The following is a 25,212-nucleotide window of genomic DNA, read 5'->3' as shown; positions in this document are numbered from 1 at the left end:
ACTGAAATTCTATTATTCTTCTGCTTTATGATTATTTGCTACTGTAGAAGACAATGGATATGAATATCATTATGTTTATTTAAATTCATTCTCAGGAAGAGTGGACTCATTACCCTACGCATTACTTGCATTTTAATACATTGTCAAAAGCCATTCACTTACCTGAGGCATCACTTTGCAGGATTCCATAAAAGTAGAGACTCACTACACACCACAGAAGTGTCATCCTGTAAACATAAATACCAAGATAAGGGAAATCACTTATTACTTTCAAGTGCTTAAATAATAATAACTAGCATGCATGCGTGCTGATTATAGACTAGGGACTCTTCTAAGAATTTACAATATTAACAAATTTCATTGTCAGAACCAACCAATAAGACAGGTTTTATTTTGTTTTTGCTTTTTGTTGTTTGTTTTTTAATTCCCATATTGTATGCAGATAAAGAAATTTAATAGACAAGTTTAAATAACATAACCAAGATCCTTTGGCTAGAGACAAGTTTAAATAACATAAACATGATCCTTTTGCTAGAAAGTGGTAGAGCTATGATCAAACTCCAGCTGTCTGGTTCCACAACTCTCTCTTTTTCACTGAACTATAACTGCCTACTTAAAAAATATTCATCTGGAATTTTTGACCAGGACTCACATTTCTAGCAGATAAATTCAACTGTCTTACCCCTCTTTGCATTCCCTTTCTAGTTGGAATACTTGATAATCCAGACACTTTTCCCTTTTAGTGACACGTAGACACATAGAAAGTCTAGAAATCCTGGATTCAGACTTTGTCTGCAATCTACCACACTCTGAATTTATATTAAGGAAAATATATAAATCTAATTCTCTGCTGTTCATGTTCCCCTCTTCTCACTGGAAGACAGAAATGATGGGGGAGGGGTCTACTTTCTATGATCTTCCGCCTTCCTATTGATAAGCAGCTGAAACAGCCAACTAGCGTGAACCACACCCTTACATTTGGTTATGTGATATTTAATGCCAAAGACCTGAAGATTTGACAGCTCGGTGAAGTATTTCTTTTCCTACTACCCAAGACATAGCTGGTCACTGGTAAAACCTCTGTGAGTTACAAATACTGAAACCTGAAGATGATGCAGAAATTCCACGCTCAAGAACTCTGCTTTCTGTGTCGAAGGTAACAGCCATATAAGAATGCTTGCAGAGGTCTTAGTAACTTGTCCAGATCATACTGCTAGTAAGTGACAAAGATGGGATTTATATCCACATCAGACTAACTACAAAGATTATTATCACAAATAGCCTATGCCACAAGTTTCACAACCACAAGTACGCAGCAGCTTGAACAGATCAAAGAGGTATTTGACAAATAAGATGACCACATAACATCATTTAAAATGGGCCAATTTTAAGAGCATTAAACTATAACAAAAGGTATAAACTACACAAGGAACCCAAGAGGTGTGTCCACCCTAAAGGACGATGCAAGCTTCCAACTCCCATCACCTCTATGGACCACACCTCTCCAAAAATCTCTGGTGCATGCTTCCTTTTTTAGCCTGGTTGTACACAAATCACAGGAGAGCTCGTCATATCACAAGCTATTGTTTCATCTGATAAATTAAATGATGTTTTCTTCCCAGCACTTCCTCCTTCCAACTCTTGTATTATGACCTCGGGGAAATCTTTTTCTCTCCATCAGTCTTTCATTTATTCAATAAAACATGTATTGAGCATTTTCTCCTTCTTTTCCAAATTTTTTAGTTTTGTGTGTGTGTGGTTACATAGTAGGTATATGTATGTGTGTTTGTGTGTGTGTGTGTGTGCCTGTGCACGTGTATGCGTACATATATACATATATATACACATACACACACACACACACACACACACACACATATATATATATATATATGGACCAGATATGTTTTGATACAGGTAAGCAAGGTGAAATAAGCACATCATGGAAAATCGAATATCCATCCCCTCAAGGATTTATCCTTTGAGTTTCCAAGTTGTTATGATATAGCTACGAAGCCTCTGGTGAGAAAAATGTAGGATCTTCTCTAAAGGCACTTTTCCAAAATAAAGATGAACCCCAAGCAAGCCACTTTAGTATCATCAACTATGTATAGAACACACATCCCGAGACCCTCAAGAGATAAAAAGACTTGCCAGACAGAAATTCTCTCATAAGCAGGGTCTAACAGAAACTTAAAATGTACAAAAAAAAAAAAAAAATCCTGCAATACGAAGTAAAAAGTGATAAAAATAGAGAGGAACAGATAAGTGTTATTGAAGATTAGCAAAGGAAAGAGGTCACTCCAGCCAAGACAATAAAAGAAGACGAAACACAAGAGGTGACATTTGAACTGGTTTGGATACTTAGACTTGAGGCAGAAGGAACATGTGAGAAAAAGAAACTTTTAGTGGAGAATAATGCTCAAAGGTAGTGAAGGCATAGAGCACATATAGAAAATAGTATAAAAAGAACTGAGTTTCGCTCAAGCACAAGGTATTAGAAAAAGAACTACAGAAGATTTTGTTGGAAAGCAGACAGTGGTAGGATCACAATATGGCAGAGCCTTAAATAACAGGCTTAGGGCTTGGGATTTAACTTAAACAGCACATAGGGAGTCACTGAAGTTTTCTGAGTAGAGGAGCAATAGGACCATCAAATTGTACTTTATAGAACACTGCCAGACACGTACTGGATAGATTGCTGCTAAATTCTGTCTTGAAATCATTTTGGCTCCCGAATCTGTTATCACAATAATTGCTATCTTCCTAGCTTTGTGACTTCTACAAACTTGATCAGCATGCAACCTATATCCTCATCCAAGTCATTAATAAATGTAATTAATAATTCTGCATTCAACTTGCCAGCAAAGAGCAACGAGAGATTTCATTGCATTCAGGGAACCGTCATTTCAGCCCCACTTCTCAGCTATGCTAAAGCAATACGCCCTCCCCAATTGCTGTTGGCTATTTAAAAACCCCCACGTACCTCTAGATTCTCCCAGTTTGCCTGTTTATAAGCTGCTGAATTCCTAAGGCAACATTTAGAAGACATTCTAATTAGTGTGATTGAGGGCCTTAATTGATATTCCCAAGAGTAACTGGATTATGCTGAAGGCAGCAAAGAGTCAGCTCACCAAGGCAAAGCTAATCTACAGATCACCTGTCTGCAAGCACACATTCAGGGCCAGTCCTGCCCTGTGATGAATTAGCATAAAGCAGACTGAAAAGGAGATGTGACTGAGAAGGCTGGTTTTGACAGATTGAAGGTATCAGTGTTATTGGGAGGCGCTTGGCTGATCTGAAACCTCTCAGAGAATGCTGGGCCATTTAGCACTGTCTAGTATTCAGCCTTAGACTTGTATTGTAAAGAGTAATACACTTTTGGTTCTTGCGTCTTAGAGTGAGAGGGTGCTGGGTCAGAGATGGAGAAACTGTCAGAAAGCAAAGGGACATGGGTCATAAACATAGTTTCTCGGTGTCTAAATTAGAGCTTAGCTTTAGATTATTGCGATGGGGCCTAACAGACCCTGCTGTTGCTTCAGATGATTCTAACCCACAATGGAAATGCCTTTCCTGCATTATCCATTTTATTTGCTGCATGATAATCTTCATACTCCCTCCTTTACGTGTTGGTACATCTCTCATATTTAATCCCATTTTTCCCAGTATGTCAACTTTAAGGCCTACATCATTTAGCAAGAAGATTTAAAATGTACTTAGTTCTCTGTAATCGACAACAATGTTAAAGATGTGTCTTAACATGTACTCAGCACCTTAACATCTATTTCTGCATGTGAAACTTTGTATTGTCTGCATTCCCTAGACCTGGTCATCGTTAGCATCTCCTTATCGCCCCAATCTGATCACTAGATTCTCTCATCTAGCCAGCGGTGACAGGCTGAAACTAGGTTTGCTGCCCCAAGGGTGGGATTTGCCCTGAAACACCATTTGTTCTGCCTGCCTTCCGCACAGCAGCATTTCACCAGGTCACACGACTGGATTTGTCCCTCAGTTTCCTGATCCCATATCTAGCTCTATACTCAGAAAACACCCACTCAGGCCTTCAACCTGGTGCTCGTCAACACCTTCTTCCAGGAGCCTACCTTGTGTCCCTGTAAAGGCTTGCAGTCAACTAGATAAACCTCCTGTAACCATGAAACTCCTAAACCTGCTTCATTCCCGCCATGGTTGACTGACACCCTTTTCTATGACCTGCCCACTGAAAACTATGAACATTCACCGTTTTGAAAACTTGGACATTCACGCCAAGGAAAACACCCAGAAGGCCATCCCCATGAAAGGTCAACCCTGTAGTCAAATCACTTCCTTGAGTCCCGATCCTGCCCTACTCCCATTCAGATCTTTCCTTTTATTTTCTCTAAGTTACTGCAAAAAGTCTGAGTAGGTCTTGCATTCTGTGCTTACCTAAGATATAATAAACAAGCCTTTGAAGAAAACAGGAAAAGCTATTAATTATTCCATTCTACAGAAAAGGGATAGCATTTATTAAGACATAAGAGTTATTTTCATAATCTTTTGTAGAGTTTATTGGGTTTTTTTTTGAAAATAGGATCCTTGTGCAGATCATTTCAAATACAATATTTATCAGTAAGTGAAAGTTTTGGAAAAGTGACATGAAAGGCTCTGATTTGGGGTAAAATGAAGTAAATATTCTTCATCCTGTCTTTCCCAATGAATGCAGTTATAAAACATGAGCATATTACATGGAACAACTGTTTGAGGATTCTAAAAGTAAAAAATAATGCATTCTTTTCAATAGGACATTCACCAAGATACACCATATCATGTATCATAAATCAAATTTTAACAAACTTAAAAGAATTCAAAGTATGTTCTCTCCCCATAGAATTAAACTAGAAATCAATAACAGAAAGATAATAGGAAAATCTCCAAACATTTCACAATTAAAATATATGTGTTAAAATAAAGTATATATGGGTCAAAAAGAAAGTTGTAAGGGAAATTAGAAAATACTTCTAACTTGACAAAAATAAAAATAAAACATACTAAGTGTGTGGGATGCAGCTAATGTAGTGATTAGAGGGTAAGTTGTAGCATTAAAGGCTTATCTTAGAAAAGAAGAAAGATGGTAAGCTCATAATCTAATCTTCCACTTTAAGAAACTAGAGAAAGAAGAATAAATGAAACAAGCATAATAAAGCCAATTTTATAGAGTAGAATTCAAATAATTTTAAAAGAGGATATATATACATATAGAAAAATAAAGAAACCAGAAGTTAGTTATTTGAAAAGAACAATAAAACATAAACCTCAAGCCAGGTGATACATTAAGTAAGGAAAAAAGGTACTATCACTAAAAGTAGAAATCAATGACGGGACATGACTAGTGATCACGGGGACATTAAAACGGTCATACGGCTATATTACAAACGCTAGGTTCATACACTCCACAACTTAGATAAAATGGACTAATATCTCAAAAACTACAAACTACTATAGCTCAGCTAAGATGAAACAGATGACTTGAATAGTCCAGTAACTATTAAAGGAATAGAAATATATTCATCTCCAGAGTCACCAGAAAGGAACACAATATTGCTGACACCGTCATTTTAGCCTTATGAAACCCTAAGCAGAGAACCAGCAAAGCCACATTGTTCTTGGCCTTCTGACCCACAAAAACTGTGCAACAATAGATGGGTGTTTTTTAAGCAACTAAGTTGTTGGTAATTTGTTAAAATGGTACTAGAAAATTACAGAAGAGACATACCATATTCATGAACTGAGAAACTCAACATAGAGAAGTCAATTTTCTCCAAGATGGCCTACAGATTTAGTAATTCCAATCAAATTCCCAGAAAGATTTTTTTCTAGTTACAGAGAAACTGATTCTGATATTTATATGAAAATAGAAAGCCCTAAGACATTGAGAAAAGTTTTGAAAAAGAAGACTAAAGTTGGAGGAGTCATACAAGAAACAACTCAATTTTAAAATGTTGAAGTCATAAAGAAACACTTTACCAAAACGGATATGTAAAAGTCAAATAAACACAGGAAGAGTCATTCAAAGTCATTAGCCATCAGGGAAATGCAAATTAAAACCACAGGGAGATACTACAATACACCTTTCGGAATGACTAAAATTAAAAAATAAATCCTGAAAATACCAAGTGATGAACAGGATGCAAAGCAATTGGAACTCTCATACTGGTGGAATATGAAATGTCCATACACCCTCTCTGGAAAACAGCTTAACAGTTTCTTAACAAAGTTAAACATAAACTTGCCATACCACCCAGTAATCTCACTCTTAGATACTTGTCCAAGGGAAATGAAAACGTACTTTCATACAAAAAGCTATACCTGCATGTCTGTAGAAGCCCTATTATTAATTGCCTAAAGCTGGAAACAATTCAATTGTCATTCTACAGTGAATGGATCAACAAATTCTGTGGCATCCAAAGAAATAGAATAATACTCAGCAATACTAAGCAGTGAGCATTATATATGTTGATATAATAACTTGGATGAATCTCAAAGGCATTGTGCTGAATTAAATAAACCAACATTAATAGGATGCCTATTGTATGATTTCATTTAAATAACATTCTCAAAAAGACAGAACTGGAGTGACCGAGAACAGATCAAGGGGTTAGGGATAATGGGAGAGAGTATGACCGCAAAAGAAGGGCACATGAGAGTTGTTTGGGGAAACAGAACAGTTTTGTATCCTGTTTGTCACAGTGGTTACTTGATTGGATACACGAGTTAATATTCACAGAGATGTACTCCCAAAAAAGTTAATGTTACAGTGCATTAATTAGAAATACATTTTAGGCCGGGCGCGGTGGCTCAAGCCTGTAATCCCAGCACTTTGGGAGGCCGAGACGGGTGGATCACGAGGTCAGGAGATCGAGACCATCCTGGCTAACACGGTGAAACCCCGTCTCTACTAAAAAATACAAAAAACTAGCCGGGCGAGGTGGCGGGCGCCTGTAGTCCCAGCTACTCGGGAGGCTGAGGCAGGAGAATGGCGTGAACCCGGGAGGCGGAGTCTGCAGTGAGCTGAGATCCGGCCACTGCACTCCAGCCTGGGCGACAGAGTGAGACTCTGTCTCAAAAAAAAAAAAAGAATTACATTTTAAGTGGTATGATTTTTCTTTTTAAAAACTCAACAACTGATTTATGAAGGCTTTTTGACAGTTTAAAGAAAGGTGTTTTAACCTAAATATGGTTTCTATTTTCAACATTTACTTTGAAAATAACACAGTCTTGTCATTAAGCACTGAATATTCCAGAAATGCCTAGCAGTGGAGGCACATGGAGAGATCAATGAAATGCCCCAACTTTCAGCTTACCAAGCCAGTACTGCTAACCTTTACTGATACAACAGCAGAGTCAAAGTTCATCAGAAACCATTAGCACACTCCTCTTAGATATTGCCTTCTCCCTTTTTAGGAAACAGCTTCAAAGTGCTCAGCACTCTGAGAGGACATATATACATAATATACCACCTGCCATCTTTAGAACCTTGGAATAGAATGTGAGCAGACTGATTCCCTTTTGTGCTTTAATATTTCGAATAGCAACATGCTCCGTGGAGTGAGGGAAGAAATATCATCATGAAGTCCTGTCCCTCACAAGGGAGAACTAGAACTGGGTTTTCAGTGAGAGGAAGGTGAAAGAGCAATTTAAAAAGAGCACTGAACTTGAAGTTCCTAGTTTGTTCGACTGTGTGATATTGGAGAGCCTGAGAGAAGAGGTGAGGAATATTCACATGGACCTTTTAGGAAGATTTGTAACTAGCTCACTGTCTTGATGGTTAATTCAAGATTGATGTGCTAGGGGTTCATGGATCCTTCTAAACAAGGTAAGGAATTGTTCCATTATACCCTCTCTCCAGAGGACAATTTGATGATTAAGTAACTCTCTACTTAGGGACACTGAGGCTGGGGAATGACAGAAACTAATATAACTACCTCACCATTTGTTGAGAGGAAAGTCTTAATAATTGCTGTAAAGTGCTTAGCACTGTCCAGGAACATAAACTGCTCTCAGCAAATGCTGTTTATCATCAACTATTATTAAGTGAGATAATAGATGTGAAATAATTGAGGAACTATGGAATAGTAGACAATGTGAGCTACCATTAATATTATTTACAAAAAAAAGAGCCCAAATTACGTGGTTCAAGTTGACCATTGAGTATTGGACAAAACTTGCCATGCCCTATACTTTGTGTGCACTAGATCCAAGTTTAGTGCTGTATTTTCAAAATATTTCAAAGAAGGTAGTTTTAGTTGTCAAGTCTGGCCTTGACAAATTACAGAAAAGCCAAGATTACTGTGAAAGGCTCTATGATGAAATTGGAAATTGGAAAAATCATGGCTCAGGAAGTTTCCCTTCTCTAGGCCCCATATCCTCATTTTTAAAATAGCAGTAAAAATCCCTGTCCTGACTATCTCATAGGGCAGATAGAGAGGATCAAAGGATGTGACATGTGAAAACATATATATATAATGCTACATATTATAACAGTTGGTGTTTATTATGAAATAAGCTAAAGTTTTTGCTTGGTTTTGTTTAAATTTGGAAGAAACAGAAGGGGTAGAGAACTTAAAGTTGATAAGGAAATATTTTATAAATTGCTTAATTTAAATCAGAAAATGAATTACCTTTGAGACATTAAAGGGAGGGGCAAGAGTGAGGCTTCTAGGGCCAGCTAATGTTCTAGTTCTTAGGTGATGACTACATGACGATGCCTATGTAAACAAAATGAAAAAGTTGAATACAATATTTATGTACTGTCAATATGTCGTGCTTCTGTAAAAAATGTGGAAAAACTTTTTCATTGGTTAAAGCGTATTTAAGAAAACAGGAAGAGGTTAAAGAAAGATACAGAACTAACAGAAGATAGATAGATAGATAGATAGATAGATAGATAGATAGATAGAGCTCTATCTATATATAATTTTAAACCAAGAAAGCAGATTAAATCCAACTTAAATGTGACAGGGAACTTCAAGGCTGAAAGGAGGAGTAATTATGATGAGACCGTCGGACACTACTTTTAATTCACTCAGCAAATATGTATCAATCTCTGGACAGTCTGGAGGAGGAAGGAGAGAAACTGTACCCTTCCTCAGGAAGCTTGCAATTTGGAGGTATTCAAACCACATACTTTTAATAATAACAATGGAAAAACATTAGACAAACCCAAAAGAGGAACATTCTACAAAACAACTGGTGTGTAAATTTCAAAAGTATCAAGGTAGGACGTTAATGAACATGGAAAGACTGTTGCAGGCTAAAAGAAGCAAGGCAAGAGAACTAAATGCCATGCCTGATCGTGAAACGAATCTTTTGGCTATTAAAACATATTTGGGATTATGGATCAGGAAAAAAAAATGCTCTTTCTGCTGTACTGTAACTTCTTCTGTAAATTTGAGATTATGTAAGTTTCTCTTGTCATCCAGCCCTCCCCTGACACAGCACAGAGAACACTGCCGCAGCAGAGGCATTTCAAACATGTGAGAGTAGGGAGTAGAGAAGGAAGCAGAGTAGAGAGGAGGGAGGAAGGAGCACATCACTTGGGCAATGTGATGCCATTTGAAGTTCAAATAGGGAATTAGGTGAAATTATCACCACCACAGGCACAAAACAGACATATCACCTGTGGACTAAGATCCAGTCACCTCCAGGTTAGGAAATTAATTACTTTTCCCAGCGTAGAAAAGTTTCCTAGCCATCTGAGGTTTTCTCCCCTTAAATTTCACTTACCGACATTGCCACTAATAACCTCTCTAATTCAAAAGGATGGTCTGAAGATCACGATCCTGTCTGTGAGACTCTCGAGAGAAAGGCATTTTCTACAAGCTGTTAGAAAGGCCAGAAGTAACAAAACTGTGGCTGAGTTTTCATGGATTTCTCTATAAGACCTGTAATTCCCTAGCTTCTGAATCTACAGCCTCAAATTTCATTCAAATCAATGTATTTATTGAGCCCCTATTTTATACACTTTAATAGAAGTTGTGCAATATATAGAAATAAAAACACTGTTCATCTGTTCATTTAATCAAGGATCTCACAGGTAGGGAGCAAAGTTACACACACACACACACACACACACACAAAACAACAAGAAAGCAAATGGCCAAGTAGGATACAATTCCTCCAAAATCTGAAATGAAAATTATCATGTCCTGTGCTGAGCAATCTGCAAAAGGACCACGTGGCCAAAAAATAAGTTTGAAAAGTAACATATCACATATCTCTTGGAGATTCACAATACACACTGGCATTTTAAATGCTTGGGGTAATCTGCCAAGTAAATACTGTGGTCAGCTTGGCTTAACACAACATTAACCATTTTGAGACAGCCAAATATAAAGGGCCCCCAGGAGAACCTTCGACTTGTCTACACTCTGGTTGAAGGGGGTGGAGTCATGAAAGTTTGCACCATTTGCAGGCAGGAGGAGCCTGGTCTCTACTACTCCTGGGAGGTAACCAGGGATTCAGTCTGTGAGGTGGGAAGCCTGCTAGCAAGACTCGCACTTTGCTGAGAGTCCGTTTCCTTTTTTTTTCTTTTTGCCCAATGAATTCCATTTTTCTTACCCTTCTGTATGTCTGTGAGCCTAATCTTCCCTGGTTGTGTGACAAGAACCCAAAGGAGAAAGTCCTACAACTTCTTTGGTGCCCAGAACATGGGGTTTGAGAAAGGGTTAGTGAGATGCAAACCAAGAAACCTCTTTCCCTCTCATTTCTAAACCTTTTCATCCTCAGACTTCTGAGGGTAGGGGAAACTGTGCCCCCACAACCGTCACTACGAGGGGTTAGGAAAGATGGCCTCAGTCCAACCTAGCCTTTCCACGGCCTTTTCCTTCTTTCTTACGGATGGACAGGCAAACAATAGCTCCCCCATTCCCCCTCGCCTCCTAGCTGGGGCTGGGGAATGCCAGGCATCCATGGCACCTTCCCCTCCCTGGCCAAGGGGTTCAATCCCATTGGACAGCAATTAAGTTTCTCTCCCCGGTGGAGGAACGTATTTGCATAAGAATAAGAGGTTCTTCCGTAGGCATGTAATTTTTTTTTCCTTTCCTTTTCTCCATCAGGTCAGGAGTTGACCTTTAAGTATGGTTGTTGTTTATTTATTAATTTTTTGTTGGTTTTTTCCCTTTAAGAAGACATTTTACTAGGCTAGGAATGATAAGGATCAATGTTTATATTCTCTGTAAAGTTTTAATTATGAGAAAGGATTTGTGAGGTTGGTCTTAAGCTGTAGCCAACATGGTGTGCTTTGCAGTCTTTCTATAGGGTCTGTAAAATACTTTGTTATAGGCCTCTATCTTGTTTTATGTCCCTGGGGCCGTGGCATGTAGCCCCATGGCAAGGCTTTGTTTAGCTTACCCATGGCCTGGACTCAATCCTGGCTTAGGAAATGAGTCCTTTCGGGTTTGATATCTGTATGAGCTTTTGTTATTTGTTGATTCCCTTCCCCTCTACAAACTGCACTGGATTTTCCTTTCTCTGAGCCTTTAGTAAAATCTGAAAGCCAGAAATATTGGCCACTTGTCGAGTAATAAGGGAGTTAAAAGGATTTTCTTAAGGAGCGCTCAGCTTAATTAAAAGTGGATATCCAAGTTATAGCTATATTTAAAAGGTCTTTATGTTTTCCTTTTCTTGGACCTTGTTTTTCTGGAAAAAGTGTTTTGTTTTTTTCTAAGTCAACTAAATTATTTTTCTCCATTTTGCCTCACCACTTTTAACACCTGCATGAGAGGGGAGAGACCTCTGTTTTTCTCATGGAATCCCCAAAATTAAAAGCACCCAGAGGCTAATAATCCAAATATGAGATTGCCAAATGAAGGATCTTGTGGGGAATGGGTTTTCCTCTGCATGTCTGTGTAGTCATATATGTATTTTGTGTGTGATGTCTATAAAAAGAGCTCTAATTAATTGTCCGAAAGGAAGATAAGCACTTGGAGCAAATGTTTTTAAAAGGGAAGACAAAAGCTGTGGTACCTTTCAGTTTACGTGACTTTAATCTTTGAGAGAAATGTAAATTCTTGCCTGGGATTAAAGAATTATTTTAAATTAGGTAAGATAAAGCTAAAAGTTCAAACAAGCAGTAGAAGGAGTGTAAAAATTAATCTTGCAAAAATTCCCTGTGTGAACATGTTGACTAAATTCAAACAATTATTATATGGTTTTTCTGTAAATTGAGGATTGAAATAAAAGCACAACAAGGTACTCTTAAGGCACAAATTTGTTCTTTAGCAAAATTTGTAAAGGGCTATACAAGGTTTTTTTGCTTGTTAAATTTCTGAGTCATCATTTTTGTAAAATAATTTATCATAATCTGGAATTCTATTTCAGAACGTCAAATGTTTTAAACCTCTAACATATTTATCAGGCTTCCTAAAATCAAACTTTAGTTACAAAATTGTCTTTCCTGACACCTGGCTTTTTGGATACTTCAAAGGGTCACTGGAGTGTCCAGAAAAGAAAGGTAAAAGGATTATTTAACCATTTAGGTACATTGGCTTGCCAAAATGATGTTCAATCTTCTTTAGGAAATATTTTGGTGAATAATGCTAATATATGTTCCAAAATTGTATGGGATTTCTAAAATTCTAATGTCTGAGTATATTTTATCAATCATAACAAGTTTGTTATATTAAGTTATTATAAACCACAGAGATAACCAAACTTTGTCAATTGTGTTTCTAACTGTAACTACCCTGGACATTTTGTTATTCACACACAATTGTTGAATTGTTTTAATCCTTTTCCAAAGATTGTTTACAATGAGCTATAAAACTTTGACAGGGGCTCTTATATACAGGTTTATGATAACTTCGCAGATTGTAACAATGGAATAAAAGAAAAATGTACAGGACTCATAAAGAGCTGAAGTGTTCACAAATATCAAGCAAAACAAGAACTAAATAGACTGAACTGAGAAAACTGAAACAATATTTTAAATTTTTACTTGGAATATTGCTGATCCTTGTTTTGTTTTTCAGAGTCAAGGAAACTTACTTTGAACTATTTACAGCCTTTAATAATTGAATAAGGTATCTTCCTGTGAGGAAAATTTGGAGCCGATTTGTTTCTCTCTCTCTGGTTCCTCCAGAATTTGGAAGCTATCTGTGAGTATTTTTAATTTATGGCAATATAGTTGTTTGCATCAGTAAAATAAGCATCCATTTTTATTTTGCAACAAGACACAAATGCAGAAACTGTTTGTTTTACCAAGAGTTTGACTGAAGGGTATGCTCCACTTTAAGGAGTCAGGCTTGACTTGCAGAGCCAATGAAAGCCTCTGGGGAAAAAAACTGGCTTCATACCCTTGTCTACACAGTCCTTGCATAGGATTCCTGACCTGTGGTCAGAAGCAAATGTCACTTTCTAACAAGCCCAGGAGCTCCAAATTCATCTTGGGACCTTAACAGGAGAGGATCACCCAACTCACAGGTATTTGAAGATACAAACCCATGGCTAGGCTCAGCTTTAAAAAGTCTTTTCTGAGATTCCTTGTGGAACAGAGTTCCACCAAAGCCAATCGAAAAGGTGTATATAGAAATAGTTATTCTTGCTGTACTTTATGCAAATAATCAGGCCAAGCATAAGACTAAAGTCTATTTTGCAAACAAGTCAGTCCTACCACGTTTATTTTTTTAACAAAAATAAGGACTGAAGAGAAATTATGTTTCAAAACTTATCATACCTTTGTCATTAAATTCTAAACTCATTAGTTGTTTTTAAGTTTTTGCCTACATTTTAGACTAATCCTGCTTGTTCCTGTAAACCAATCAGCAATCTCCGGCTGCAGCTCAGAAAGAGCAAACAGGATGGGTAATGTAGAAATCTGGATCAATATTCTAGTTCTGAGCAATAATGCTGCAAATCCTGCCAGGTGATGGGAATAAACAGTATACCCATCACCCGGAGGTTTCCTTTTTGGGAAAGTAAGACCAAAGGAGCTAACCAAAGCCAAGCACCATGCACCCAAATCTTAGCAAGCGTAACTATAACCACCAGTTATCTGGAAATGTCACAAGACATCATCTTCTCTCCCTTCTTGGAGGAGGACTCAATGCCATAGCTTTACCTCAGCATTTGGCTTATGTGAAGGAGTCCATGCAATTCCCCATGAGACACATTATTGTCCCAAACTCAATTTCAACCTTCGGGTCAAAGCCCTAGGAAAGACAACTGGATCTAAGGGATCCAGAGGCCAATGATAACAGAGGTTAAAAGGCACAGTTGAGGTGAGAATGGCTAATTCCTGCCGATTAAGCCAAGACTCAAGTAACCCTAATTTAACAAGTACGCCTTACCTTTCATGGATAAAGGTCATGCAAGTATCCATGGCACAAATGAGGTCTAGGGAACTCCAAGGCTACCGACAGTAGGGGGAATAGAGGCATAGGTGAGAGAAGATCATTCCTATTCTCTAAGGCCTCCCTGTTTCATGGGTGCCTGCTTTGGCACCCTTGGGTAGCACGTGCCAAGGCTGCTGGGACTCAGAGATGCAAGGATGGAAGTGGGAAAGAGGACACTCTTCCTTCTCTCCCTCACGCACCCCAGGTATTTGCTAGGAAGAGAAGGGAACCAGAGATGCCTGCTCCCCTCTTTCTAGATGAGTAGCCATCCATCTTCACTCTGTACCCCTTTCAAATGCATCCTGAACCCCTGGAACTCCTTTGAAGAAAACATCTTCTTTTTTCCTTTCTCCTCCTCTGCCCTCTCTTCACTGATAGGTAATTGTGCCTGCATACTACAAAACACTCCCCTTGGATGCCGCCTCCAAACTGGGAAAAGTTAATTTCCCAAACCGTAAACCAGTTGGCTTAGTGTTGGGCTCAGGAGAAGGCAACTCAGAAGCCTGAGATGCCGGTAAAAGGGTAAAAGTTGTTTTACCGATCAGGCTTTTGGCCTCTCTCTGCCTGTGCAAACTGGTAAAAGGCCTTGGGATTTTTGAGCTGTCCTCACCCCCCACTTGTTTCATTTTAATACATGTTTTCTAATAACCCAGTCTGTCTCTTCTCACATTCAGGCCATCAAACTCTAAACACTCTTGCAACCGGAGCCTTGGATGATGAGCCCTTCTGCCAGGGATCCCTACATAGGCCTCTGAGGGAAGGTCTGACTGTCATTTTCCCAAAACAGCATCCTCTGTTAGCAGGAAGCAGTTCAGATCGGTCTTCATCCTTATCCTTATTCTAATGGCAGCTAGATGTACTTCTTTCAGGGAGAATGAGACAGTCAAGTATAAGGGGATCCCTGGAGAACCTCTGACCAGCCTGCGCACAGTAGAGCTACAGAGGTTCACACTGTTTGCAAGAGGGAGGAGCCTGGTTCCTCCTGTTCCTGGGTAGTAACCAGGGATTCAATCTGTGAGGTAGGAAGCCTCCTAACAGGACTCTTGCTTTGTTGAGAGTCCCTGTTTCCCTTTTTTCCCTTTTTGCCAAAAAAATCCCATTTTTCTCACCCTTCTACGTGTCTGTGAGCCTAATCTTTCCTGGTCGTGTGACAAGAACCCTAGGGAGATGTCAGGCCTCTGAGCCCAAGCCAAGCCATGGCATCCCCTGTGACTTGCACCTATATGCCCAGATGGCCTGAACTAACTGAAGAATCACAAAAGAAGTGCAAATGCCCTGCCTTGCCTTAACCGATGATATTCCACCACAAAAGAAGTGAAAATGGCTGGTCCTTGCCTTAAGCGATGATATTATCTTGTGAAATTCCTTTTCCTGGCTCATCCTGGCTCAAAAAGCTCCCCCACTGAGCACCTTGTGACCCCCACTCCTGCCCGCCAGAGAACAACCCTCCTTTGACTGTAATTTTCCTTTACCTACCCAAATCCTATAAAACGGCCCCACCCTTATCTCCCTTCGCTGACTCTCTTTTCAGACTCAGCCTGTCTGCACCCAGGTGAAATCAACAGCCACATTGCTCACACAAAGCCTGTTTGGTGGTCTCTTCACACGGACGCGCATGACAGGAGAATGTTCCACAACAATTTGACCATGAACCTCTTTTTATGCAATATACCTATGAAAGTTCCATTGAAAATACTGCCATAGTGAAAACTCTAATTGCAGAAGGGGGAGCCCAAGCCATAATTCCCAAATCAATCCACAATCCACAAGATACACATGTTTTTTAAAACTCCACTTGAGACCAAATTGTCTATCACTGAAAGGAAATAAGTCTTAACTTTCCCACAGCCTAATTCAAGACTCACGTCCCTTCTGCAGCTTCTCCAGAGTCTCTCTTATCTTGCCTTTACCTAAATATAAACTATTCTTTTTCTAAAAACTCTGGGTAGATATCTACACCTCTCTTAGAGACCTGAGAAATTTCTGCCCTGATCTGTTTTGTTTAGATTTTTTTCTTACCACTCTTTTTTTGACTGGGAATCTAAGTTTGTGTCCACAGTGTAGAGTCCAATTTTGTTATGCAATAAACACATACAAATACAAGGCAACTTCTGGGTAGCAGGAAGAACATTTCTCTAGGACACAGTCAACCTGTGTTCTAGTTGGCTGTTGATTACTTTTTAACTGCATGGCCTTGGATAATGTACTTAACCCCTCTGAACCCTGGGATCCTTATCAATAAAATAAGGATTACCTCATAGGATGACACAAGGATCACAATAGATCATGTTTATGATAAAGCTTAATAAATCGTGAAGTATGATACAAATATGAGATGTTGATACTTTTATTTTACATATGGATTCACAGGCACACTGCATTCTCTAGTCGGGCCATACGTCATCCTAAGGACGGAATATTCTCAAAAGGTTGGTTCAAACAGACGTCACTGTAAGTTCTGTGACAGCCATCAAGATCCACTGCCTATGAAATGAACCTATCTTCAGAAATCAGACTTGAATGGATCCAAGCCATCTTCGGCCTCACAATACAGTCAATTGTCCCTTCACAGAGTACTTCCTAGTATCATTTCCCCAATTCTTTCAGAAAAATGATTGGCTCAATAGAAAGCATCCAGCAGATGAGGGTCTCGGTTCTCCTCCTGTTCAGGTACCCAGAAACCCCGGACAGGCTCCGCTTACTCCGTCAGACCCTGCAGCACCCAGGGGCTCCTCATTCTCCATGACACAGAGAAATGGGCAGGACGAGTCCTCTTTCCTAGTTCTGACTCTGGCATTAACAAGTGCTATAACATTGGCTATGTACTTTATTGTCCTTATGCCTCAGTTTCCACAACTAGTTTTATTAGGAAGAGTTAAAGTCAAGAGTTAAATCAGAACGTTCACAGCAGACTTACAGTGCACCAGGCCAACACTTCACCACCTGGGGAAATCACAGAGGCTTCAGTGCAGCCTTTACTTTCAGGTATTCTCAGTCTATAGGAGAAAACAGCCTATTAGGCATCCTCACTGCTCTAATCCCCAGTCTGGTCCCTGAAACACAAAGATAATATTCCAAGTCTTCCTGGGAACTCATATAAGCCAAAAAAGTAAGCCCTAAAGAAATATCATGTTTCTGTATCTAAAGTGTTAAAGAAAATCCCCTTATGAACTAACACTGAGGAGGTCTGTGTGAGTCTGTGTCCCTGTTGAGAAAATTCTATGGCTTCTTTCACTAATTTTTGGGCACCAGGATCATCCTGACAGATGGCAATGCGCACCCACCAGTCCTGTAGTCTGGGCTGTGACCTCAGTCCACCAGATCACACTGGATGGGGGGAAGGGGCGGAGGACTATGGCCAGAGTTCTTTTCATATGCATTGACATTTGGTGACTTTATTGAAACTAAAGTAACACCATGCAATTTCTCTTTCATCAGAATGAGAATGAGCTGGAATTTTATAGCGCTATTATCTACTGATCCATAAACCACTAAAGACTCAAGTAACCCTAATTTCAACAAATATGCCTTATCTTTACCATACAGTTACTTACAAAAAACAGAACACTGGCCTCACTCACAGAGAGGTGCTCAAGCAGTGCTTAATGTGAGGTTTTAAAATGCTTTGACAAGCATATTGAGCAGGAATGCAGAACATGCACTAAAAAAGTATTGACAGAGGACAAGGGGGGCATTTTGTGGCTGCATCACAAGCTTTCAAGGGGCAATTTTCCCAATGCAAAGCTATTTCATGTAACTGGATACCTACTATGTGGGGCACTTATGCTAAATATTAATAGACGACACAGATTTGCATTGCCCCAGACATCCAGGAACTCACAACCTATAGAAATCTCCAATTTGCCTATGGCTCATTGTAACCTCATAGTTTAAAAGCCTGTTATTTAAATTACCAATTCCTGGCTCTGCCCCCATGGCATCTATGAAATATTGGGCCAGTTACTTAATCTCTTTGTGACTTACTTCTCCCACCTGCAAAGTGGAGAGAATAATAATTTCTACTTCCTAGGATTGCTGGGGGGATTATATGTGTTAACATATATAAAATACCTAAAAGTGTATTTGCTCTTATTATTTCTGTAACTCTACAAAGCTATTTAGCTGTGTTTGCTCATGCTATTATTAAGTATACAAATCAGTCCAAGCAACACGCCAGCATGCTGTGGGGAAGGAATTACTTGCATGTCAATGTGGTAGAGAGTACTTGTGGGGAGAGAAGAGGGGTTTAGACTGAGGAGTGAGGGTGGAGAGATTCCTTCGAGCTGCCACTGCACCTGGTCTCTGAAGACAGGTAGCATATTCTGTGATGCAGCCATGCATAAGGAAGGCAGGCTCTTCGGGGAAAATTAAAACAAAACAAGCCATACCTTTTCCCACTGATCTATAGAACAGAAAGGAAAACTTAACTGAAGAAAATTCAAATCAGATGAATATTCTCTTGCAGGTTTGAAGTCCCTTAAAATCTTGGGCTAAGAACAGCAACAGGAAATAGGAATTTTATTCTGCATGTCATTTCAAGGATGTACCCTGCATGGAGTTGCTAATCGTACTAATGGATAGTTACTACATTCTGTGTTAGGTGATTACGGGCATTAATAGGTCATCATCCAAGCAATGGGGCCAGGAAAAGTATGTTCCATTATGACTACACAGGGAATGAAAGCCATTTCCATCAGCACAAAAATATTTTTAAAACACTCTGTCATTCACAAAGTTTTTTTTTTTCACACATTTATACATTAAAACTTCACAACCTCGTAGGGATTCACACATACATGCATACCCAGCAGGGATTTCACACATATATACATTTCATCTCACAACCTAAAGAGATCTCCGGATCCTCAAGCTGCCAGGAGTTTGTCATTTAATTTCAATCCCATTTTACAGAAGAACTATAGCTTCATGGATACTAAATAGTGAAGCCAGTGTTCAAACTCAAATGCCTTGACACAAAATCTCATAATATTTCCATTGTATGTTCTTGTCATTGCCTTAAAAGTTTGTGTTAGAGATAAGGAGTCACTGCAACACAATTTTCTACTGGAATCTGAATGTCTATCTTCTGCTTAGCAACAATCTCAGCATTTGTCATGTCCTACAGAAAATCCCATGTTGCTTCATGTCATTGATCTGTAGCTGTCTCCAATAAAAGGACCCGAATGCCTGCTGTGGCCCTGGGAATTTTAAATAAGAAGTCAATGAGAGATGCTGGGAAGTGGTTCTATAATTGACTAGGGGTAGATAAAAACCTTGGTGGAATAATAATCATATCAATATGCTGGCTACATGAATGATCCTGCAGTGAATTACAACAGGGTACTTCAACTCCAAAGCCTAGGGTGGCAGATCTGCATAATTAATCTCCCTCTGCAATAACCCTGCAGGGTCAGCAACGTCGGCATTCTACAGCTGAAATTAATGTCTTATTATTTCAGTCTGCTTTGGTTGTTTCTTCAGATCCAGGAAAATAATATCAGATGTAGCAGCTCTGTTAACACAGACAGGGTTTTAAAGGATCTCCAGGCTATGAAAATATATTCACATAAATCCTGGTGGGTAAATAGAGGATGGATACAATGCATAGTCCTAATAAATGTACCTACTTAATTTGAGTCTCCTGATATTTTCAAATTTCCTTCTTAAATTAACTTAGGCCCTCTGAAGGCCAAATATTGATCCACATCGTTCAGCTTAGGGTTTTACAGAATGATTTTGAAAAGTTATGTTTTAGTAATTCACCCTCAGTTTAGAGAAACATTAGATTATTAATACTAGGTGAAATAGGTTCAAAAGTTATCTTTTTCCACAGGACTTCTTTCAGGGCCTTTCAGGATGCTAATGCATGTTGTGAAACTAAATTACTTAGTAATAATATACAGTGTTTCTCAAACCTAATTGACTTTAGTAATTTTTGTTTAGTAACATCTCCAAGCATCAGGGTCCTCGCCACAGTTTAGAAATGCTGAGTGAAATTCTTTCAGAAAAAAAGGCTGGAGATGGAGTTTGACTGTGTAAGTTCCCCCAAACAGTGACCAAGCTTTGAGGAATTCCTATAAATTCTCTCACTGGGTGTATTACTCCTACTGGAGGTAGTTTTAGAGTAAGGGTCATGAATTTTTAATTGGGAAAAAAGTAGGAAATTCAAATCACTTTTCCAATTTGCTAAACCATTCCTGTGGCAAGCTGATGGAGGAACAATGGCATAATGATGAGCTAAAATGAGATGTAAGACATGCTGGTGGATTTAAGTATGATAATGCTATGCTCCACCAGTGTGGCTAATTGGAGTTGATTATAATTTCACTACTTCCAGAATGAAGTTCTGGATTCTTAAAGACTATTGCCAAATCAGAACATAAGATACCACACAGAAAAAGTCAGAAAACAGAGGGGAGCCTTTATTTTTCCAATAATAAAAGGAGTAAGCACCTATGAGACCGAGCAAATAACCCTTTCACCCATGTGACCTTAATGTTAGAAAAATTCAAAGTGCTATTATTTTCAATTGTTCTGCTGTTTCTGGAAAAGGGAAGAAAATGTATGTATTTATTAAGGTGACCCAAATACTGAGAGTTTTTGCATGTAAATATTCTTTCCATTCTCTAATATATAAAAAACAGACTGAAATCTCCTTCTCTAAATCCAGAGGAAGAGATATTTACCACACGGCAAACAAGAAGGCTCTCAGGTAAGGGTTGGGTGCCATGGGAACACCTGTAAAGGCTGACTGATGACAAAGACCAAAGCAATGTTCTCACACATCATATCCTAGGGCTGCTTCCCTGATGTCCTTCACTGACATTCTGGATCCTCCACGATCTGGCAGCGCAGCAAACTCTCTTTCTAACCCTTTGCTGTACCACCACTTCTCATATAGCAAGCACTCCCACCACAGTTACAAATACAGACACTGCTACAGATCACCCCATGCCTTCCCCTTTACTCATTTCTTCTGCGTGGCATGCCCTTCATTACCCTCTCCACATGTACAAACACCACCGGTCCTTCAGGACATATTTCCAAAACCAGTTCTTTCATGAAACCTCCCTGCTTCCCTCTGTCAGATGTAATTTCTCCCTTCTCCCTAAAACGCTAGCTATGCTTCCCATATAGTCTCAGTAATGTACTTTGTTATCTTGTACTATTAATTAAGTGTGTATGTCTTCTCTCTTAAGACCTTTGCTGACAGGGTCCACTTCTGATACATTTTTGGCTCCCAGGGTCTAGCATGAAGCCTGGCATATAGAAAACGCTTCGGATTTTTCACTGAATGATTACATTCTTCTTTTTTTTTTTTTTTTTTTTTTTTTTTTTTTTTTTTTTTGAGACGGAGTCTCGCTCTGTCGCCCGGACTGGAGTGCAGTGGCCAGATCTCAGCTCACTGCAAGCTCTGCCTCCTGGGTTTACACCATTCTCCTGCCTCAGCCTCCCGAGTAGCTGGGACTACAGGCGCCAGCCACCTCGCCCGGCTAGTTTTTTTTTGTATTTTTTAGTAGAGACGGGGTTTCAGCGTATTAGCCAGGATGGTCTCGATCTCCTGACCTCGTGATCCGCCCGTCTCGGCCTGATTACATTCTTCTAAACAGAGTGATTCTACAGGCTATTTCTCAATCCAGGAAAATACTATAATTCCTTTATGCGTTTTCTGCCCCTTCAGTCTCTCAACACTCATTTCTTTCTCAGACTATCATAGGTGGGGGTGACTTTTCCACTAAAACATGTCAGGCAAGGAGCATTTAAGAGAATACCTTTGCATTGCCATCTGCCTTTGTCAGTGTAAGCCTTGGTCACGCTGCTTTATAATACATACATTTGCATTTATCATGTGTATGGTGACACTGAACAACAGAGTTGCTTAGTGAGCCCCCACCCAATGACCATCGAGGGAACAGCCTGGAATTACACCAAGAATTCTGTTTAATTTGGATTCACATGTCTGATTTAACATTATTGCAGCTCATCTTTTTTTTTATTTTTTATTTTTTTGGCTAGGGTGAACTCCCCTCAGCCTGTTGATGCTAGCAAAAAAACAATTTCCTTAATCTTTGTGTATGTTACAGTGGATAACCCTAATGGCCATTTCTAACCCCCAAAAGCTTTCAGGAAGCAGTTCCATTTAGAAAGGAAGAGTTTTCTATGAAAGAATATAACAGAAATTCCTCGAGCCCTTTCAGATCACTACCCAAACTCTGAGATCTGGAGTTTTTAAACTGGAAGCGTAATTTGGGTAAGGAAAAGAGGATATGATCAGGAATCAGAGGAAAACCAAGAGAGGGGAGGTTATAAGCAGAGACAGGAGTACATGTACAGAAGAGAGAACCCTAGAAAAATTAACTTTGAGAATAACATCTGTTCATTCACTCAACAAGCATTTTCCAAATTTCTGCTGCATGTTAAGTACATTATTCAATTGAAATAATTCATGCTTTAACACTATGCACAGCCGGGCGCGGTGGCTCAAGCCTGTAATTCCAGCACTTTGGGAGGCCGAGACGGGTGGATCACGAGGTCAGGAGATCGAGACCATCCTGGCTAACACGGTGAAACCCCGTCTCTACTAAAAATACAAAAACTAGCCGGGCGAGGTGGCGAGCGCCTGTAGTCCCAGCTACTCGGGAGGCTGAGGCAGGAGAATGGCGTAAAACCCAGGAGGCGGAGCTTGCAGTGAGCTGAGATCCGGCCACTGCACTCCAGCCTGGGCGACAGAGCGAGACTCCGCCTCAAAAAAAAAAAAAAAAACACTATGCACAGTGCTTCTTTTCACGTCTTATTTTACTTCATATTCACACAACTTACTCAAAAAGGAATATAATTTTCCTGTTTTACAGATGATGAAATTAGGTGCAAAAAGGTGAAGTGTCTAACTCAAGATATCACGATAATCAAATAGCAAAGCTTGATTTTAAATAAGGTTCTCTGACGGCAGCAGATCGTCTGCCCTGATTCTTTCACATCATTCTCCTCAATGTCCATGACAGTTTATAAAACAAAATATATGAAGTGTTCAATATTTCGTTTGCTGTGTCCAAAAGATCAATTAAGAAAGATAAAAATTCACTGGAGCAAGGGTTGTGAAAAATGCCAAATCTACATTAGTCAAATCCCTGAGCTACATGCAAAAAAAAATCTTTCACTAGAGAGGTTTTTTTATTATCAGTTTGAGAGTAATGGAGTGGCACAAATGAGCCATTTCTGGGGAACTGCACAGACTTCAGCTATTTATAATTAGTGTGGCATCACTTGTATAAATGGGTGCACCACATTCAAGGTTTTGAAGTTGTTTTTCTCAGTCAGTTTCCCAAGAAAACACCTTTGTCTTTAAAATCCTGGGCAAACACAATTCTCCACTTCTCATCCAGAGACAGGATATTGAAATTTCATGGGCATTTTGAATAGGTTGGTTGAAGTGATAATGATGGTGGTTGCCAGGGCTGAGGGGAGGACAGAATGTGAAGTTAGAGTTTAAAGGCTACAGTTTCAGTACAAAATGTGAAAAATTCTGGGGATGAATGGTGGCGATAGATGCACAATGAAAACATACTTAACGCCACAAAACAGTAGACTTAAAAATGGTGAAAATGGTAAATTTTACCACAATAAAAATACAAATTAAAGAAATGCTAATGAATTTTCAAATCAGATTCCGACATGGAGGTGTATAATTTATTACCACAAGGCCAAAGACAAACCTCCGCTGAATCTCAAACTCAGAAAAAGTAAAACTTTAATTCTGAACTGCTTAGTTAAACATAATGAAATAGGACCTATCTTCTGTCAGAATAAGTACACATTAAAACCAGGAAGCCTAAAGATTCCTCCCTCTTTTTCTCAGAGCATTTACTTTGGCCAATGTGCAATTATTGAGCACTTTTTGCACTCTTTGAAATGTATATAAATCCTTTTGAAGACTACACAAGGCCTTTTGTCAGCTTTGTGACCTAGGAATGCCTTTTACTAGGAAGACCTAGAGGTCATCTCTTTGAAAAGTGAACATCATGGGAGATAGCACCCCTATCTCCCAGTTTCTATAAGAGTGTTGGACCCTAACTTTGGTAGGCAACTTGCACCAAGTTAAAAAACTACCTCCTGTCATGAGAAGTTTGTTTTTCCTCTGACCAAAACCAGTCAGCTAACATGGATGGTCATCTCAATCACCAGGTAAAGTTAGGATGAGCTATGTGTGACAAAGGGTGCTGTCAAGCTTACTTGAGGACAAGTTATTGTTTATCTTGAAAAAAATGTATGTAATGGGCTGTTTGGCTTCATAAATGAGTAAGAGTTCTTTCTGTTTTTGTAATCTCTTAGTGGATTACCTATGATGTACATCACATTCTGACTTAATGCTTGCTCAAGAATAAAAAATAAATGTGTTCTCTCTCTCCCCTACTTTTACAGAGAGAATTTCTCAGGTGGGAGATTTTTATTTTAAATTTTATTTCCCCAACAGCTCCTAAACTTATAACCTCTATAATTTTCATTAAAGTAAATTTTGTTATTAAAAAACTCAACATAGACACAAGGAAAGACTAATTCCTGTTATTACAAACAGGTATGAAAATCAGAAGAGAGAGCAAAATGGACTTCTCAGGAGGAAAAAAAAAGAAAAGACAAAGTTGAAAATAATGAATAAGTATTGGTATCCATAAGAACAAATAAATGGTTCATTGCACAGCCAGGACAGGAAGAAATTTCCCTATAGACAGGTTCATGAAAAGAGTTTTGTAAAATGACTTCCAAAAAGAGAATTACCTGCCTTTGAGCCTTTGAGGCTTGCAGCTTCAGAATGGACATCATACAAACATTCATCCACCAAAGACAA

The 25,212-nt window shown here is 39.0% G+C and overlaps 1 protein-coding gene across 3 annotated transcripts in view; it reads right to left on the bottom strand.

The window, feature by feature from the left end:
• IL1RAP (interleukin 1 receptor accessory protein) overlaps window positions 1–25,212 on the bottom strand; it is a 146,638-nt gene that overhangs the window by 94,913 nt on the left and 26,513 nt on the right. For all 3 annotated transcript variants that reach the window (XM_033213049.1, XM_033213050.1, XM_033213051.1), the window contains exon 2: window positions 163–227. In XM_033213049.1, the coding sequence (XP_033068940.1) occupies window positions 163–226 (64 nt within the window). In that variant the 5' untranslated portion in view covers window position 227. The remainder of the gene's footprint in view (window positions 1–162; window positions 228–25,212) is intronic.

The sequence above is a fragment of the Trachypithecus francoisi genome, unplaced genomic scaffold (assembly GCF_009764315.1).
Source record: "Trachypithecus francoisi isolate TF-2019V2 unplaced genomic scaffold, Tfra_2.0 Lachesis_group0, whole genome shotgun sequence".
NCBI lineage: Eukaryota > Metazoa > Chordata > Mammalia > Primates > Cercopithecidae > Trachypithecus > Trachypithecus francoisi.
The sequence above is the reverse complement of the archived record's forward strand: the minus strand, read 5'-3'. Positions and strand labels throughout refer to the sequence as shown.